This window comes from Haliaeetus albicilla, chromosome 23 (genome assembly GCF_947461875.1).
Source record: "Haliaeetus albicilla chromosome 23, bHalAlb1.1, whole genome shotgun sequence".
NCBI lineage: Eukaryota > Metazoa > Chordata > Aves > Accipitriformes > Accipitridae > Haliaeetus > Haliaeetus albicilla.
Genome location: NC_091505.1, coordinates 17,157,603 through 17,175,270, shown reverse-complemented (window position 1 = coordinate 17,175,270; position 17,668 = coordinate 17,157,603). Strand labels below are relative to the sequence as shown.

The 17,668-nt window shown below is 48.4% G+C and overlaps 1 protein-coding gene across 2 annotated transcripts in view; it reads left to right on the top strand.

Moving 5' to 3' along the window:
• GPC3 (glypican 3) overlaps positions 1 to 17,668 on the top strand; it is a 154,178-nt gene that overhangs the window by 99,628 nt on the left and 36,882 nt on the right. For both annotated transcript variants that reach the window (XM_069811408.1, XM_069811409.1), the window contains one exon: positions 7,245 to 7,365. In XM_069811408.1, the coding sequence (XP_069667509.1) occupies positions 7,245 to 7,365 (121 nt within the window). The remainder of the gene's footprint in view (positions 1 to 7,244; positions 7,366 to 17,668) is intronic.

Genomic DNA, 17,668 nt, shown 5'->3' with positions numbered 1-17,668 from the left:
TAGCAGAGGGCTGGACATGCAGACAGGGTGGGTGTGCAACAGCTTAAACCTGCCTAAGTGAGGGTTGCCATCATGCCCTTCCTTGCCTCTGTTTGTCTTCATGCCCCATCCTCCCACCTGCCCTCACGCTGGTGGTGGTGGGTGGTGAGAAGATGTTGTCCAGCCTCCCTTATCCTTATCTCCATCCAGAGAAAAACCAGAGGGTGATTCTTATCACTGAAGTCCTCACTGAATAATTAGCTCATTTAAAGACTTCAGCTTAAGTCAAGTGGGTGTTGAGATATCAAACCCTTCTCAGTTTCTATGGGAGTTAGGCATCTGAATCTCAAAGGTGATTTGAGCCTTATATATAGTATCAGGGTTTTGCAGCATTTAATACTAAAAGCCTATTAAAATCTAGATTCTCAGAGTTTAATAATCTGCTTACATGACTATACTCCTTTCAAGCTGTTCTGAATAGAATGACAGCAACATTTGCCCACTGCAAAACTTGTAAGCACATTAAGTATTACTGTTAGATACTGCAATTTCCAAATTTCTCAAGACAAACTTGTACATTAATCTAAATCACCCGCATAACTCTTGTTCTCTTTACACCAATTCCAAATTACAATATTTTTAGCACCTTGCCAGATTCTCTTCTTCAAGCTAGAAGTCTCAGATTTCCCTGCTGTTGCCAATGGACTGTGGTTTGTTTTAATCATACAAATCATAAACAATGAAAGCACAATTGGAAGCAAGAGAGAAAAATGAGATTCTGTAATTGGAACAAAGGAAATTCCATGCCAGCAATAACCCTTTAGTTCATGAAGGGTTTGGTTATTTCTGGCAGTGCTGCAAAATATCTGATACAATGGAGTCCCCAAAGAGGGAAGCTGTATAACTTTTCAAGCACATAAAACACAGTTTTGTAGCAAATGTAAGCTATAATGAAAGGATAGTAGGCAAATTCAGTGGGTTACTGAGTGGCCATAATTGTTTCCAGAGTATTTCAGAAATGAAGATCATGAATCTTCCTCTGTTAAGCCTGCTGCTTGGTCTCAGGTTTAGCCAATTTTTCCATAATCTATTTGTCTTGAACTTTACCGAGCTGACGTGAGAATGGAGAAGGACTTCAGGCTGTCCTTTTATGCTACAAACTCCCATTGTATTGCCATGAGTATTACAGTTTTTGCTGTTCCTTCTTAAAGTCTCATCTCCCAGAACCAGGTGATTACCTGAGATTTCAGGTTTATAACCAAACTCACATCTGCAGCACGCTTACCGGCTGTGGTGCGTTGCGTAGGGTGGTTGGGAAGAGGCAGCACTCCCCTTTGGCAGGGAACTGGTACAGCAGGATCTCAGAGGACTCTTACGGTAGTGAGACCAGGCTGCAAGGTGTTGATATTTGGAAATCCAGCAGAAAATGGCTCCTTTTTATTTAGGTGAGAATGCTCCCGCTGAGAGTGTTGGATCCTCCTGGTTCTTTTTGAAGAAGCTTGCTCAGAGCTGGTGGTGGTGTAAATTGACTGCGGCATTGCGAGCTCTGCAATGACTGCAAGCATTCGCTGCGAGCAAGCAGCCGAGTGCACGTTGCGAGCCAGGAAGGCGCCGGAGAGCCCACCTCTCTCCTGCCACCTGCACCCCCTGCATATGGTCAAGGGATGGTGGGACCATGCACCCCATATGAAAGAGGACAGCTGGGGTGGACCTGCGCTTGTCTGGCCCGCAACACACAGCCAGTCCGTGTCTGGGCTGGGGTAATTGGTATGACTGACCAGGTATCTCTGGACAGTCTCTCTTTAGAGAGGAAACTATCAGGGAAAGAAGTTACCACCTCTTCTTGGAGGCTTACGGGCTCATCCAGGAGTTACTCCCTGTCTGCAGAGCGGGATGAGTGGGTTGGAAGCAGCTCTTCCAGCCTTTTGGCTCCTGCCGCTCACGCCGCTGATGTGACACTGAGGTTGTCCCACAAACCTGAAAGGCAGCAGGGCCAGGGAGAGCAAAATGTTGGCATCGCCTCTGCACCCACCTTTACTGACCCATGAAAAGCAGCTGGAGATAAGACTTGGGTTCCTGCCAGGAGTGCGTGAGAGAAACTTTTCTTTCCTGTCTCCCCTTTTTTGTATCTTTTTGCCTCCTGTGTGGTGAGGGCTCGGTGTCACCAGCCCACATGGCCTGTAGTAAGTCATGTCTTGAAATGCAGAGCAGCTTCAGGGGATTGCGGGTGCTGGAAATGCTGCGCTCTTAAGCTCGGTTATGAAGTCCTGTGCAATGAAACCTCTTCTCTTGTATTGTAGTCCTGCCTTGTAGCAGTCTGCGTTGTATTTGTCCCCGATCCGCTCCCTCAAACAAGTCTGATTCAGTGAACAGAGATAGTAGAGGAAGAGCCTGCAAGGGATAAACGCTGTTTAAAGTGTGGAGCTGCATTTGAATAAATACTTTGCAACTGGAAGGCAGGCATAAATTAATTGTTATTTGTATGACAAACTTACTTTCCTTTTTCTAAAAGGTGTAATTCTTTATGTTTGCCTTACAGGATTACTTTCTCTAAATCACACATTGGGCATTGCAGTAACTCATCTCTAAGCCTAGCATGGCCAAGTAGGATGAACACACATTTTACATTCATTGCCATATATTTAAATTACATTTGTCATCTTGTCTTCCTTGCTCTGAAATGAAAGCCTGGAAAGAGCTACATTTGGACTGGAATGATCAAACATTCACAGGGGAGACATTTGTGGATGGTGGGAAGGAAAGGAGGGGAAAATCTCTTAATTTGACTGCATGCTTTAGCATTTATGGCTGGTGGATGAGAAGGAGCAGGAAGGGTCTGTAGCTGTGCTATCCTCACAGAAGACCTCAGGTCATGAGTGTTTTCATCAGGTGTTGCCTTTAAAGTCATTTTTAGCGAGGGCTGCTTATCAGCACATTTTACAATGTGACATTTGTCTTTGGAAAATACCATGTCCCCAGCAAGAGCCCATACCCAGGGAGTCCAGGCAAGGAGATGCTGCTGACTGACGTCAAGACACATCAAAGAGGAAAGTATTTTGGGCTTTGCTTATGAAGTGGAAGCCAGATAATGCTCATGTTGCAACACTGATACCCCTTCAGTGCAGGGACCCCTGGGGACCATGGGGTGGCCTTTAACCACTGTGCTTATTTGCTGTTTAATGCTGATACCACCACAGTAGAGGTATGTGATGGGTTTCGTGGAGTGGCACAAGTGTCCTGCAGAAGGGGGTGTTTTATTGGCATATGTTGAAAGCAGCTGGAGATGGCTCTGAGATTTCTCTTTTTCTGCACTGTGGCTGGAGTACATGGGAGGAAGGTGACACTTTGGCTTTGCTTTGCGATGGGACCTGCGAGCCCACCAGCCCCGCAGCAGCTTGGTGGGACACAGGGGAGCCTGCACGGGAACTGCCCTGGGAGCCCCCTGCCCTCCAGCCCGGCAGGGGCTGCAAAGGCATCTCTCTGCCATATTAAGGGCCTGGCTGTTTGGCCCAGGCTGCAGGGAGGGGTGCCAGCTGCTTTTTCCAGCTTTTCTGGCATTTCAGGAATGCCCATCCCTCACTGAAGCTACATTTCAAAGCCTGTAACCCTTTGGTTGGCTGCATCCCGCATGCCTGAATGCGTGCCACCCCGGTCCTGGTGCTGGGGCAGAGAGGGGCACAGCCGAGGAGGAGCTGGTGTGCCCCTGGAGCTGGTGTACCCCTCGTACCTGAGCACACCAGGAGGTCTCGGCTTAGCAGCGCAGGGGCAGTGTGTCCTGAAGCCCCCAAGCCATGCAGGAGCACGTCTCTGGCTGTTGGGATGTAGCGTGTCCCCGTGCATCTGCTTCTTTGCGATTCATGCTCAAAGATGTGCAGCTTGCTGCTTCAAATGACTGGTGTAATGATGCAAATGGTTCATTTTGGGCCTAGTACGTACCCTTGTACCTGGCCAGGGGGGAAGCACCAGGCGGTGGCTCTCTGCTTCTCCAGCATCACTGTTTTAGGGAGAGATCCCTCTGCAAGTGCTTTCAGGTTTGCTTCCTTCTCTGGTAGACTTGTCCCCCTGGGGAGGGTGATCTGAGGTCCTTGTTACCCCAGCAGAGCCTTCTGGAGAACAATTTCAGTCTTTGGACACATAGTTCCAGTGTACTACTGCCGTAGTACTGTGTTCTTCCCTCCTGCATGACATTGCGTAGGCTACAGAAATCCTCTCTGGCAGTCGTTGCGTGGATTTCAGAAGAAACGCCCACTCAAACCCAAGCTGTTGAGTTTCTTTGTATAAAACTGTTTAGGAGAGAGATTGTATTAATTTAGGTATGCACCAAATGGGCTTGGTTCTGCTCTTGCTAAAACCTGTGGGAGATTTATCCTGCTAGTTAAATCTCTTAAACCACAGGAGACTTTTTAGCAATGTACTTTAAAGTTCCATCAGTGTTTTAAATTAAATTTACAGTGACATCAAAAATGGTAATTTCTTTGGCATCCAAAAAGTCATGTGTCTTGTGGATGTTTATGTTCAGTCACCAGATGTGTTTGTTAGGTTGGCACGGTGGCATTAAGTGACTATGTGACAAATAAGCAGCAGGTTTAATGGTTCACTGCTCCCAATGCCTTATCCCCCTGCAAAAAGTGAAGCCCAAGTATTTGCAGAGCCGGGCAGGTCTGTGCTTGCGGCAGCAGCCTCTTCCCACGAGATGGTGCTCGGAGCCTGCGGTCCCACCGGCCGTCTGTGCCAGGGAACCAGACCTCCTGGGCATGGGCTGCTGCAGGCTGGGATCCAGCCTGGTGCTCTCTGGCCCCACTTCTCCCAGTCACTTAGCTTTCAGCCTGCAACAAGCCTCTAATTGCATGTGTAGGTGCTTTTCTGAACTGGGAACTATTGCGTCTCAGGTATAGCTGCGTTTTGTACTTCCCAGGATAATGCCACTATTAAAAAAAAAAAAAAAAAAGAGTGCATTTTGGGAAAGGTTAAGTCCTAAGGGGAGGCCCCAGCATGGGGAAAGGTGTCTGGGTGGAGAACAGAGCTGCTGGAGCGGGTTCGGTACACCTGAGCAGCACCATGCTGCAGCTGAAGCGCTGCGTGGTGGTTTGACTGTGCAGGCAACTGGCCCAGTGTTGAGGAGCTGGTGGGGCCTGGGAGACCCCAGCTGATGTCTCTGCTTTGCTGTGATGCTTCTCCTGTACCTGCACAAACTGTTTATGCCTGGAAACAGGAATATACACGGGCGTGTGCTCCTCTGTTAGAGGCACAAACACCTCCTTTCTCCCATCCTTCTTCATCTGTCATTTCTTTCAGTGAAGCATCTTGTGGGGTCGTCAGCCCTGAGCTGAGCTGTGTATGGGGAGTGCCCAGCACTGGGGACCTGTACATATAACTCCTGCTCCGAAAAAGCCTTGGAGTGGAAATCGGCCTCAGTCCTGTACTTTAAATGATGAGAACGTTTTGGATCAGGGGCAGATTCCTGCTGCACCAGTATAAAACTGGGGTTGCCTTTGCCTCCCCACATATCTGAGTTGGTCTCATTCCTAATTTAGAGTTGAAGTGGGGCCAACCCCCTGGGTATCCCCAAAACCCTCAGTGTGCCCTGACAGCTGTTCTGGCTGAATGTCCCCATGTCTCTTGCTCTCTCCCCCAGTAAAGCATCCTCCCCGAGCTGGCCCCACGATCCTTCCCGTCTCCCTCCCCTCCTTTAAATCCCTGCTGAAGTCCCACTTCCTCCGCAAAGCCTCTGTGAAATGGGCCGACTGTCATCGCCTGAGCTCGCCCGGCAGCGTGGGGATGAAGGATTAGTGGGCAGCAGAGCGGGGAACTGGCAGACAGGGAGACAGTCAATGGGGCTGGTGCTGGGAGTTGGGTAAGGACGTGATGTGTAGGAGATGAATCGCAGAAAGGAATATTCGTCGTGTTTACCCAATGGCACCGGAAAAACAGACGTACAGCAGAGCAGACTGATGCTTGGCGTTATCTCAGCAATCTCGCTTTTGTAGGCTGTGCTGGGGTTTGGCAGCGTGCGCTCAGGCTGTCAGCTCTTGGAGATGAGGACTTGTTTTGTGCTTGTAGAGTACCACAGCCTGTCATTGGGGCTGCAATGAACACCAACAACCCACAGCTCAAGAAGGCACCAGTGTGCTCTGTGCCACTGCTGTGGCTGCCAGCAGTCAGTGGTGGCAGCCGCTCGCTCTGGTCCTGAAGCCAAGTTTGAGGTTGGTGTGGACGCGCTTGTCTCGCGTCCTGAGCATCATGAGCTGTTACCCAGGTACCGAGTGTAGAAGCACGTTCCTCCAAAGGCAAGCGTGCAGTGATCCCTCTGTCCCTCTTCTCCTCGCTTTTATCACTCTGATAAACTTTGCCATTCTGTGCATTTGCAGCAGTGAATTTATATTTCTTTCCTAATTGCCGATGAGAAAGCTGAGCACAGGCTTCACCGCCCTCCTCTGCCGAGCTGCCCTGGCAGCTCAGGGAGGGTCCCTGTGGAGAGCTGCATCTGGAGATCTTTCTGCCAGCTCTTAATCTGCTTTACGGGTGCTTTACTGACTTGCATGGTACCTGTGTAAATTGAGATATCGTGTGGTGCAGAGCCCAGCACCGTACCAAAGTCAAGGTATGTTCTGTCTAAGCAGTTACTTTGATCCCCAAGGCTGGATCTCATCAAAGACCGAAATCAAGATTGTTTGACAACACCTATTTTCCATTAGCAATGTTGACAGCATTAATTATATTCTGATGCTTTAATTCTTTATTATTGAAATCACACATCAGTGATAGTCATTATTTTGCAAGGGGGTTGATGTTATGCTAATCAGCTTGCAGTTAACTGGGTCATCCCACTCATTTTTTTTGGCTGTGGGTACAACACTACCGCTCTTGTACTGGAGTCTCTGTGGTCTGCCAAGATTTATTTTAAACAAACATGAGCAAGCCAGAATTTCTGAGCCAGCTTTTTTAGGACTCTTGGGTGCAAGTTATGTGAAAATATTTATCCCTGTTGTATACTGTTTAATGTCTTCCTTGGTTACTAATGGACTGGAAAGGACTTCATTGTCCTCAAGTGATACAAGTACATCATCTTGCTGCTTTGCAAAGAGAGAGCAGAAATGTTTATGGGAATCTTCTGCCTTTTCTTTGTCATTATTAACTGTCTTGCACTCTCTGTTTTGGAAGGGGCTGGTGCTTATCTTGGGATTTCTTTTGTTTGTACTGAACTTTAACGATCTCCTGTATATTAGCCCATCACATCGTGGTCTCCTCTGCTCTCACTCCCACAGGTACAGTCCCCCGATCACAAGGAACGGAGCAAAAGCTCAGCCTGGCAACCATGAGGTGAAGATGAAAGGTCCCGAGCCAGTGATCAGCCAGATTATTGACAAGCTGAAACACATCAACCAGGTTTGTTGCAGGCGTGCCAGCAGGGATGACTCTAGAGTGGGCGGTTTCCAAATCAGTTTGGCCTCCCCCATGCTTTCTTTAGGCTCAGCCAGACAATCCGGGGCATCTCCATCTTCAGCAGCTGCGTGTAGAGCTGGTGCCACCTCGGCCCCGCACGGTACCGGGCTCACGGGGCACGTGTGGCAGGTCCTGATTCATGCACGCTGGCGTGGTGCTCCGTGGGTGCAGCGGGAGCTGCAGGGCACGTGCATTGCAGCCCTCTGGGGCTCAGCCTGCGCCCGGGCGACGCGTGGATGCATCCCTGCCGCGCGCTTCTGCTGGGCACCCGTCCCCTGCACGGTGGAGGACCGGGAAAGACGGAGCTGCCGTGGTGACCCCGAGCATGAGGTGCTGACAGGGGTTTACGTGGCACGTGCCTGATGTCCCCCGCTGGTTGGAGGAGTCCCCTTTGGCATTGCTCGTGGCTGGCGGGGAGGGTCACTTGTTTCTTTGCTGTGTCTCCCTGGACGTTTACTCCCAGTCACTACTGGGGCAAGTTCCAGTTGAATGGGGAAATGGCAGAGCTGGATGAGACCCTTTCCACTGGGGAGGGAGCTTCCTTCCCACGGTCTCAGACCTGGCATCCTGGCTGGGACAAGCAGTATCTTGTCTCTACCCATCACGCCAGGCCAGGTTAGGTCTATGAACAAGCCCCACTGCTGCCAAGGGATTAGGTGGCATCTCTGCGCGGCGTTTAGCTTGCCATCGTTAACCTCCCAGAGCTCTTCTGCGGCGTTGCCTTGGGCCAGCTGGGTTGGAGTCTGGCTCTGGACACTGCTCTCCTCTCTGTGTCATTGAGTAACTCACGGAGGGGATGTGTTTCAGTAGACTGGTAGCTTGGAGCTCTCTACTTTCCAGGGACACAGCATTGGGACCTCGCAGGGCAAATACTTGGGCAGTAATGCTGTCTGTTAATACAGCTGTGCTGCCCAGTCTCTCCTGAGAGAGCTCTTACTGGTAGGGACCTTGTTCGGGGTCACTTCGGCACGAGGCTTTGGGTAGCGGCGGGTTCCCGGGGTTAAGCCCAGCTTTGCTTCCCGGCCGGGTGGGCTGCGAGGGCTGCTCTGTGTGGAGTTGCTGGCTTAGCGACTTTTCTGCTAACCTCTGCTTTCCTGCTCCCACGACTGCCAGGGACTGTTTTCATAGCAGTTCCCGGTTTAACCCCCGTGCCCTCCGACACAGGCACGCCTCATTAGGTGCTGTCTGGGAGCGGGATGCAGCAAGGGATTCGGGGTCCCGGGAGCACCCCGCCACGCGGGAGCCGACGTGGGCAGCGGCAGCGCAGCCCACTCTGCCTTCCCATGTGCCTCCCTGCACCGAGCTGTGCCATCTGCCAACAGCCCATAATTATTAAAAGAGGTGGGGGGGGGAGAAAAATAGCATAATCAGCTCCCTATTAAATGGGGTAGAGGGCAGGCTTCAACCTGCAGGTGATAATGATATTTTGCCGTTCACAGTGAGAAAGTCGCACTGAACAAAACATGGTTATTAGTGTACTTGAAACTGCTGACATAAAGTGGTTGTGAAATGCTGGCTGCCAGATTGGGTCAAGTTAGGTCTTTGCTGAACAGTTCAGGCTGCTGAGGAGCGGAGATCTGTGGAACGAGAGACCCTGGGTAAACATCGCCGGGCTGAACTCGGCTGCTTGCAGCAGCAAAGTGTCTTTGTCAGCTGCTGCTTGGAGAAAAATAGTGGTAAGGGAATGCATACGGTCAGCTCAGTCATGATGTCTTACAGTGCTTCCCCTCGTTGGCTTGCAGTATTCAACTGGAAAGTGTTATGGGGGGCAGGTGAGTTGTTCTGGTTTAAATGGCATAAATGTAAGAGTCTGAAAAATATCGAACCCTCTTGTAAGCTTGTGTTTGAGGAAGAGGGGTAACTGAGAATAAAGTCAGGAGAAAATGGGAAGTGATTTGTGAAAATTAGTTATGAACCTAGCTATTCCTGTGGAGGGTCTGTAGTCTATGGTAAGTGGCTTAAATACCGGAAAAGTAACTGCGGAGGTTACTTAAATTTGGGATTTGGGGTGTCAGAGCTCACCATCACACTTATTTTCTTGGCCTACCGGAGTTTTGTGCTCTCCTTCACATCTGGAATGCATCTTGAATGCCGAAGAATAGGAAATGCGGAAGGAGCAGCAGCTCTGGATGAATTACAGTTGTGTTTTTTAGGTGTTGGCTTCAGGTCTGGGAAGCAGTGGGGACCCTGAGATTAAGAGTCTCATGCTCTACCGACTGAGAGGACTTTGCACCATCCCTCCTGCCCAGACAGACTGGTATGACAGATGGAGCCCAGAGTCAGAAACTAAATGAACTCAACAAACATTTTATGAACATAAAGAACTAAAGAACTGATATCTCTGTGTGTGTATACATATATATATATATATCTCATTGTTCATATGTCTCAAAGGGATGGAAAGGTGGTGATGATTGATCAGAATGTAACTAAAGGTATGGGAACTGAGCATGACGTCAATGGTATAGAATAAGGGGTGGATACTGTCCTGGTTTCAGCTGGGATGTAGTTAACTGTCTTCCTAGTAGCTGGTACAGTGCTATGTTTTGAGTTCAGTATGTGAAGAATGTTGATAACACTGATGTTTTCAGTTGTTGCTCAGTAGTGTTTAGACTACAGTCAAGGATTTTTCAGCTTCTCATGCCCAGCCAGGGCACCTGACCCAAACTGGCCAACAGTGTATTCCATACCATGGGACGTCCCGTCTAGTTTAGGAACTGGGAAGTGGGGGGGGGGGGGGGGATTCGCCGCTTGGGGACTGGCTGGGTGTCGATCGGCGGGTGGTGAGCAATTGCCCTGCGCATCATTTGTACATTTCAATCCTTTTATTACTACTGTTGTCATTTTATTAGTGTTATCATTATCATTATTAGTTTCTTCTTTTCTGTTCTATTAAATCGTTCTTATCTCAACCCAGGAGTTTTACTTCTTTTCCTGATTTTCTCCCCCATCCCACTGGATGGGGGGGGAGTGAGTGAGCGGCTGCATGGTGCTTAGTTGCTGGCTGGGGTTAAACCACGACAGACTCGCAGGCTGGGGAGGGGTAAAAATCTCCTTAGTCACCAACCTCAAGCCAACAGTAGCTTTTAAGGGGTTTTAAACATTCAGAGTCTTTTTGGAGAAAAGAGCATCTTTTTGAGTGTTTGTAGTGCTCGGAGCTGTAAACTGGATTCTCCATGTGACTACCAGTAAATTGTGAATCTAGTACCGTACGATGACTTCTCAGTGAGTTGTATTAGAGATGCAGCTTGGATCTTGTGGATGTGGGTAGATTCAGGAACCATGCTAGTTGGTGCAGTTTTTGTAGACTTCCACAGCTTTTACTTTTACTTGTAGATTTTTGCTAATGTCTGTAAATTGCTGATGACTTGGCTTCGATTTATTCCAGGCTGCTCACGCCGCTGAGAAATGTGTGTTCTTTCAGCAGTATGCCACATTTTTGAGCTTGCTTGAGTTTGGTGAATGTGTTGTGTGCGGAAGTGGTGCTCGGTCATTAGTTCATGTCTTCTCAAACTGAATCTGGATAAGTGCATGCATATATATATATATATGTGTATATATATACGTATATATATGAGAAATTCTCATCAAACTTCTGCAGTTTGAAATGAGAATGGTGTTTATGCATTAGAACAAAATCCATGGGGACTGAAAGGAGTATAGAAAACCTAACCCAGAGAGAAGGGGAAGTAAAAGTTTGCCAGATAGTATTAGTTTGGTTCAAGCACCTTTTTTCAAGATAAAATAAATAAATGAATAAAGCATGGCCGCCTGAGTAGTGTGCTGTCTCAAGTCAGTCCTTTCTGGATGAGTGCCTACTCATCACATCAAGACTCCAGACCATTTTTGTTTCACCCCAACGTGTGATTGTGGGTGGTGCTATTTTTCATGTGTTGTTGGGCGAGATGGTTTATTATCGCCATATTGGAAGTAAGGATTTTTTTTTTTTTCAGTTCTGTTAGATGTCTACCAAGTTTTGATTTGAGTTATTTTTGCTGTGTGCCCAGAGGCATGAACAGCGCATCCATAAATATTAGCATTGTTATCTCAGCTGGGAGGCCAAAGGTCACCTTCAGGAAAATGAGTTGGAATTGGTTCCTAACTTTTATTTCCCAGAGTGGATGGGGTCTGTTTATAGCTAGAAGGGTTTTCACGCATCCCACACACGAAACTATATTGAAACTGAAAGGTTATTCAGTGTCAGCACAAGGTCTTGCTCAGGTTTTTTTGTGACTTGGTAGCATCCCTAGGCAAAAAGCAGTGTGCGAGGTGAGCTATTTCCTCTGCTCACTCAATTTTTCTCCCACCACGGGGACGTTCGGATGGCTGAGAGATGGGGACAAGCTTCAAGTTTTAACAGGTATGCACGGAGGTGGGAGCCGTGGTGTCCCATGTCCCACGTCCTGGGTGTTCTGCCACGTTGGTGACCCCCTATTGATCCTCTTCCTCCAAGAAAGGCTCTGGAGAGCAGACCTGAGTGATGCTGGTGTGAGGATGCAGCAAAGATGGAGACTGCGGGTACCAAATCCGCCGATGTGACCCTCTTGGTCCTCCCTCCTGTCCCTCTCTGTCCCGAGCTGACTTGTGTGCCCTCTGCGGTGCTTACGGGGCTCTGACACTGTTGCAGCGGATGCTTTACCCCATCCTTACTGCACTTACCTCTTTAAGCTTGTGCCCAGTTCCGATCCTTTTTTTTATGCTTAGATAAATCCTGGTGTTTATCACAGGACCATCTCTAGGAGGAAGAGCACAAATTTGGAAGAAAAGGGGGGGAAAAACCCACCGAAAATGAATAATAAAATCCATAAAAGGAAACTTAACTGGGGGAGATGTGTCTTTACAAGATTGAAGGGCCTGGAAACATATTGTACGTTTCCAGACACTCGAGTTAAGGGCTCATTTAGAATATTTCAGATATACTGGAGTTTGACAGTTCTTTGGTTTCCACATCAAACAATCTGTAATTTATTGCCCTGTATAGGGACTGTGTTTTTATCATACTGCATATTCTCTAGCCAGAAATCTAACTACTATATAAGCTCTTGAAAAAATAAACCCTTTGGGGATTGGAATCCAGGCAATATGCTTTCACAGACCCTGAGAAACCCGCTTTGATTTATTTCCTTGGAAATAAGGGGAACACACAATTTCTTGGAGTATTACAGCTGTTTGCCCAAGCAGGATCTCGCCGCCTTTCTTCACGTGCTCGGTGTAAAGACCCGGGTCCTGCGGCGAGCCCCATGTGAAAGAGCTTCGCGTTGCTCTTCGTGGGGTTTACAGGAGGATGAGAACAAAATTTAGAAGTTTTACAAGGCAGTAAACCACGGAGCTCTAGCTGGAAGGACAAAAAAAAAAAAAAAGGAGGCCCAGAGGCGCGAATGACCAAAGACAAAATAGAGTTGAAGTTTGCAAAAAAGCATGCCCCGGCATTTAAATAGCCGTGTTTGAAGCTGGTTTGATCAACCAATATGTCCTATATTTGTTTGTAGGTTTAATGGGCTGTTTCCCTGCGGCCTGGCTGCTGGGAGAGGGCATGGCGGAGGTCACCCAGAAGTTAATTTGGAAAGAGGCCAAAAGGCCACAACTTGATTGAATCAAATGTAAACAAAATAGGCCTGGGAACAGCGCGATGCCCTCGTGCCCGAGTCTCTCTCGACCCCTTTGCTCAAAATACAGAGTACGGTGGGGCGTCGGGGAACGGCGAAGGGGCTTTAACCCCCGAGCGGGGGGACGATGCTCGGGGCGGCAAAGGGTCGGATCCGCGCCCTGCTCGGGGAACGCGGGGAACCTGCGAAAGGGCTGCCCAGACGGTGCTCTCCGGGCACGGGGCGCCCAGGGGTGCTCCCGCAGGAGACGGGGGGTCCCGGGGAGCCTCCTCGCCAGACCCTGTCCCGGTCAGCTCAAAGCAGGGAAAGCTGTAAAGTTTATTATGGGAGACCCTGGGGAGCTGGGGATTTTTCAGGAATATATTTCCCCTTCTCAGAAAAATCTGTGACGTTGACGGATTTGGTGGAATCGCATCTCTTTGTGGCCTGCTAGGCTTTGTGAGGTTCATTATTGCCGCTGTATTTTAATTCCCCGGCCAGATGAAGCAGCATAATAATTAGAAAAATGCACAAACTGCCAGATCGTTAAATAACGTGATGCACAACGCTTATCACTTGAAAATACAATGTTTAAATTGCACCAAAACGAGTCGCTTTTGGCTAATTTTCCACTTTTAATAAGTTAACACTACAATGTCTGAAGCACTGTATATGTGTAATACAATTTATCAAGTCCTCAAAAGAAATGTTAATAAACACAATAATTACTTGGACACGCCTTTTGTTCGACATTATTAAACAGTTTGTAACAATTAAAATATTAAAACCACATGTCGTTGAAAGTAACCAGACATTGCAATTATTTCTTACTGAGGCTATTAAATAAAATGACAGAAGATTTTTATTTTAATGATAAATGCATTTTGGAATGGATCAGCTAATTCTTCTTTTACTACACAAAATAATCTATAGCTCCACCAAGTCTAGGCCTGGTATTTAAAGACTAACTCCATCCTCCTTTTGAGCCGTGCCTTGGCTCTCGTTAACACGCCGGGTAAATGCTCCCCGACTCTGTATGCAAGCAGCAATTACAGGATTTTGCCAGGCCAGTTAAATCAGGGGAAGTGTGACCCTCTGTAACAAGAACATAATTAAATTTGAATGTATCTGACTGTCGGGTTGCTTTTTAAACCCAAACCCCTCCTTCCCCTCTTCAGTAAGAGCCGACGTTTGCCTACGCCAGCTATCGCCCATCCAGACCCTATCTGCAAAACGTCCCGGCTTTATCGGGTTTGTTGTGGGAACACTGTATCTGCAGGTCACCTGAAATGGGTTTTCTTTAACAGCCAGAGATTAATTTGACCCGGTGTGTTTGCATGCGTGTTTTTAAACAGAGGTGTAATCTGGGCTGTGTTTGCTGAAGTTTCTTGCCTGTTTTACCTATGGTCTTGCATGACACAGAGGAGCGGAAGGGGTGCGCTGGTAAGCCCTATGCTTTTACTGCTTGTGCAGTTACATTTGCTGTGGAATGTGAGGTATTTCCCATTTTCAGTAAGGAAAGGGCAGTAAATAGGCACGTTTCTGGTCCTGCTCAGTGACAGCGAAACTTGGAGCTGTGCTGAGGGCCTGAGCATCTCCTGTGGGTTGCATAAACCCGGCCAACCCTGTCTGTTGCCGAGTGGTTGTTTTTATCAAAGGTGGTGCCAAAACGCCTGTTAACATCCAAAGTCCTCATATCAGCTGGTTTTTGGAGAAAATAATTCATTGTAGGATTTTCCTCAGAGCACCCAAGTCCTTCGGTCCACGGCCATGTGCCCCCTTTTTTTGGTAAATAATGGGACTGCAAAGCTGTCGTTTTTGGAGACAAGATTCACTGTTTCCTTGTCCCTCCTACTGTCATTTGTGCTTCCCTGGCGATGAATTTCAGGAACACGTGGGAGAGGACTGGGAAAAGTGCGTTCCTGTGTGAAGCCATATATCTCCTTTATTGGTATGAAAAAGGAATGTCTCACCTGTGCTTCCTTTTTGCTAATCCCACTTGCCTTTCCAGCGATTGCTGTATTCATCCGTGGTGTTTCACCACTTACCTGGTATTGGAATAGAAGTTTAGCTCAGTTGAGACTACAGGAGCAGCAAAGCTTTCCCAGCCAGTGAATTCAGCTTCTTGCTTTTCTCAGCAAAACCGGGAAGCTGCTGGGGCTGAGCTTGGATGCGTGGCAGTTTTGGCTGGTTTCCACACCAGTTTATTGTCTGGCGTTCGTAACCTTTGGGTAACATAAGTAGCATTTTATCACTCTCCTTCCTTGAAATTCCCTGGCTGCTGTGGTCTTGTGCAAAAGAAGGAATTCAACTTTGCCCCTGTGGCTTCAGCTCCGGTGGGGAGGCAGGTGCCTCAGGTGTGTCCTGCAGGGACCAGCCTCCAAACAATACTGTGGAAATCAGCTGGAGAAAAAAAATACCTTCAAGGCGGATTCATTTGTTTTTGTGTCCAAAACATGCAGCTGATGCACAGCGGTGCTTTAAAACAAACACCAGATATCCTGTACCAGCGCTGGAGTTTATCCTGTTGTGGAGGAAATAAACCTGGAGGAATCCTTGTGCAACGAGCCAAACACGGTGTAAGTGGAGCTGTTGATACCAAATTAACAGTTAATTACAGTTATTCTGGGCCTCGTTAATTGTATCAAGTGTCGCCTTGCACTGTGACTCAGGCTGGTAATTTAATCAGTGGATGTCCAAGGTAGATGTCCTCCTGGACGGTTCCAATAACGAAGCGCACAGCTCTCTCTGGCATTAGTGGGATGATTGGTAGGTTTCTCATTTATGTGCTTTTCTCCAAAATTTGACTTAAAGTCAAGGTTTTTAACATGTGGTCCAGACTGAGAGGGGACTGGGATTCAGGGAGCTAATCTTCATCATCCAGAGCAGGCCTGGAAGGTAACCTATGGTCTTCTTGGCCGCAGAACAAATCCGATTGCTTTTGTTCCCGAGAATACGCCTCGTTAACAGTAATGTTACTTTTGATTCCAGCCTGACCTTGTGTAACTGCTTAGAGATTATATTCCCAGGGGAAGGGAGGAAAAAGCAGCGCTGCCAGACCCTCTGCGGGCAGGGAAGGCCAGGTCCGGCGGGGGGTCCGCTCTGCACCCCCGGGCTTTGCTTGGGGAGCGTTGTGCCCAGCTGTGGCACGGTGTGCAGGCGGCGGTGCCCTGAGCCGGGATGCCTGTGAGATCCCCACTCCATCCCTAGCTGCTCCATGTGCCGGAGAGGTCAGAGCTGGGGAGTTCCCTGGTGCAATTCTGCCACTTCGTCAAACCGCTCTGTCTGCAGTGGGAATGAGGCGTGCTTACGGCATTTTTTTTCTCCCGGAGGCGTTAATGTGTATCTGGTCCATGACACCAGCCGGGGATGGGTAGCGGAGGACTCTTTCCAGATCCTGCCTGTTTAGCCAGCAATGGGTTTGTGTGCATCCTGTATTAAAGGAACAGAAAGCACTTACTGGTTTGGCAACCCTTTGGTGGAAAGGACAGCGTAAGGTGTCTTACTGCTGTGTGCAGAAAGACGTTAGTCGGCTGAAGCAGTTCATCTTCTGGTCTCAACACCTTTGTTCTTGCAACAGATGTCACCAGAGCTTTCCTCATCTGAAGTAGAAGGGGTATCAGACCTACACCCCACCCAGCAATCCTGCTCTGGGAAAGGGTGGTCCTTTTTTTTAAAGCACTGGCTTGGCTTGGTAAGAAGCCGAGGCTGGTCCTGGGACCTCTCCTGATGCTCTATCCCCCCTCCGTGGAGGCAGCAGCTGGCACAGACCGCTGCGGCTTTCATCCAAGCTGTGCTGCTGTCAGAAAGTGCAAGAGGTTTTGTACATTTTGGGTAATGAATAATTTGTAATCTTGCTGCTTTTGTTATACCTGCTGATGAAGCAGATGTCTGTAATTAGGCAGATGTCTGTGCTGGCAAACCCTGTCTCCGGTCAGTGAGACTGCTTTGACCTGTCTGCGTTGTGGCAGGTGAAAATAACCCTCACGGCTCAGGACTCTCTCAGTTAATGCTGTTGCTCGTTAAAGTTCTTAGCTTGGTTTTGACACGTAACAGACTGCAAAGGCTGGGATATACTTTAGTGCTCTTGCTGTAGGAGCACATGCTGCGAGAGATGGCCCTTGCAGCACATAAAACTGAGAGCAAACAGGGAAGTTTAGGTTGCAGCAGTATTTATTGCCTATGGCCTCGCTCGACTGTATTGCGAGGGAACGATATTCAAAAGAAGAAAATGTTCTTGGCTGGCCTTTCTGAGGAAACATGTAAGAAGATGCTGTCTTGCGAAGCATGGTCAGCAGGGGAGGTGGGAGGCAGCTGGCAGAGGATAGGTGTTCGAGCCATCAAGAAATACCGTGATGGGCAGGAAGTTACTTTTTATTTTTGGCAGGACCCCTCGAATGCCTCCTGCCTACGAGTGGAGAAGGAGTTTTCATGCAGCACATAGCTCCTAAATGCTGAGGGTGAGACTCATGTAGGTGTGTTTCAGGGCTTCCTCTGCGGGTGTTGGGTCTCACTGGGGGAGGGTATAAAGTCACCAGCTTTGAACCTAATTTAAATGCCGACTTGCTTCAGCTGCTGAGTTAGTGGCTGTGCATCAGTGTGGGAGAACCACCCCAGGCAGGGCTCCTCCTGCCTCTTGCCTGCAGCTCTGGAGGTCTGAG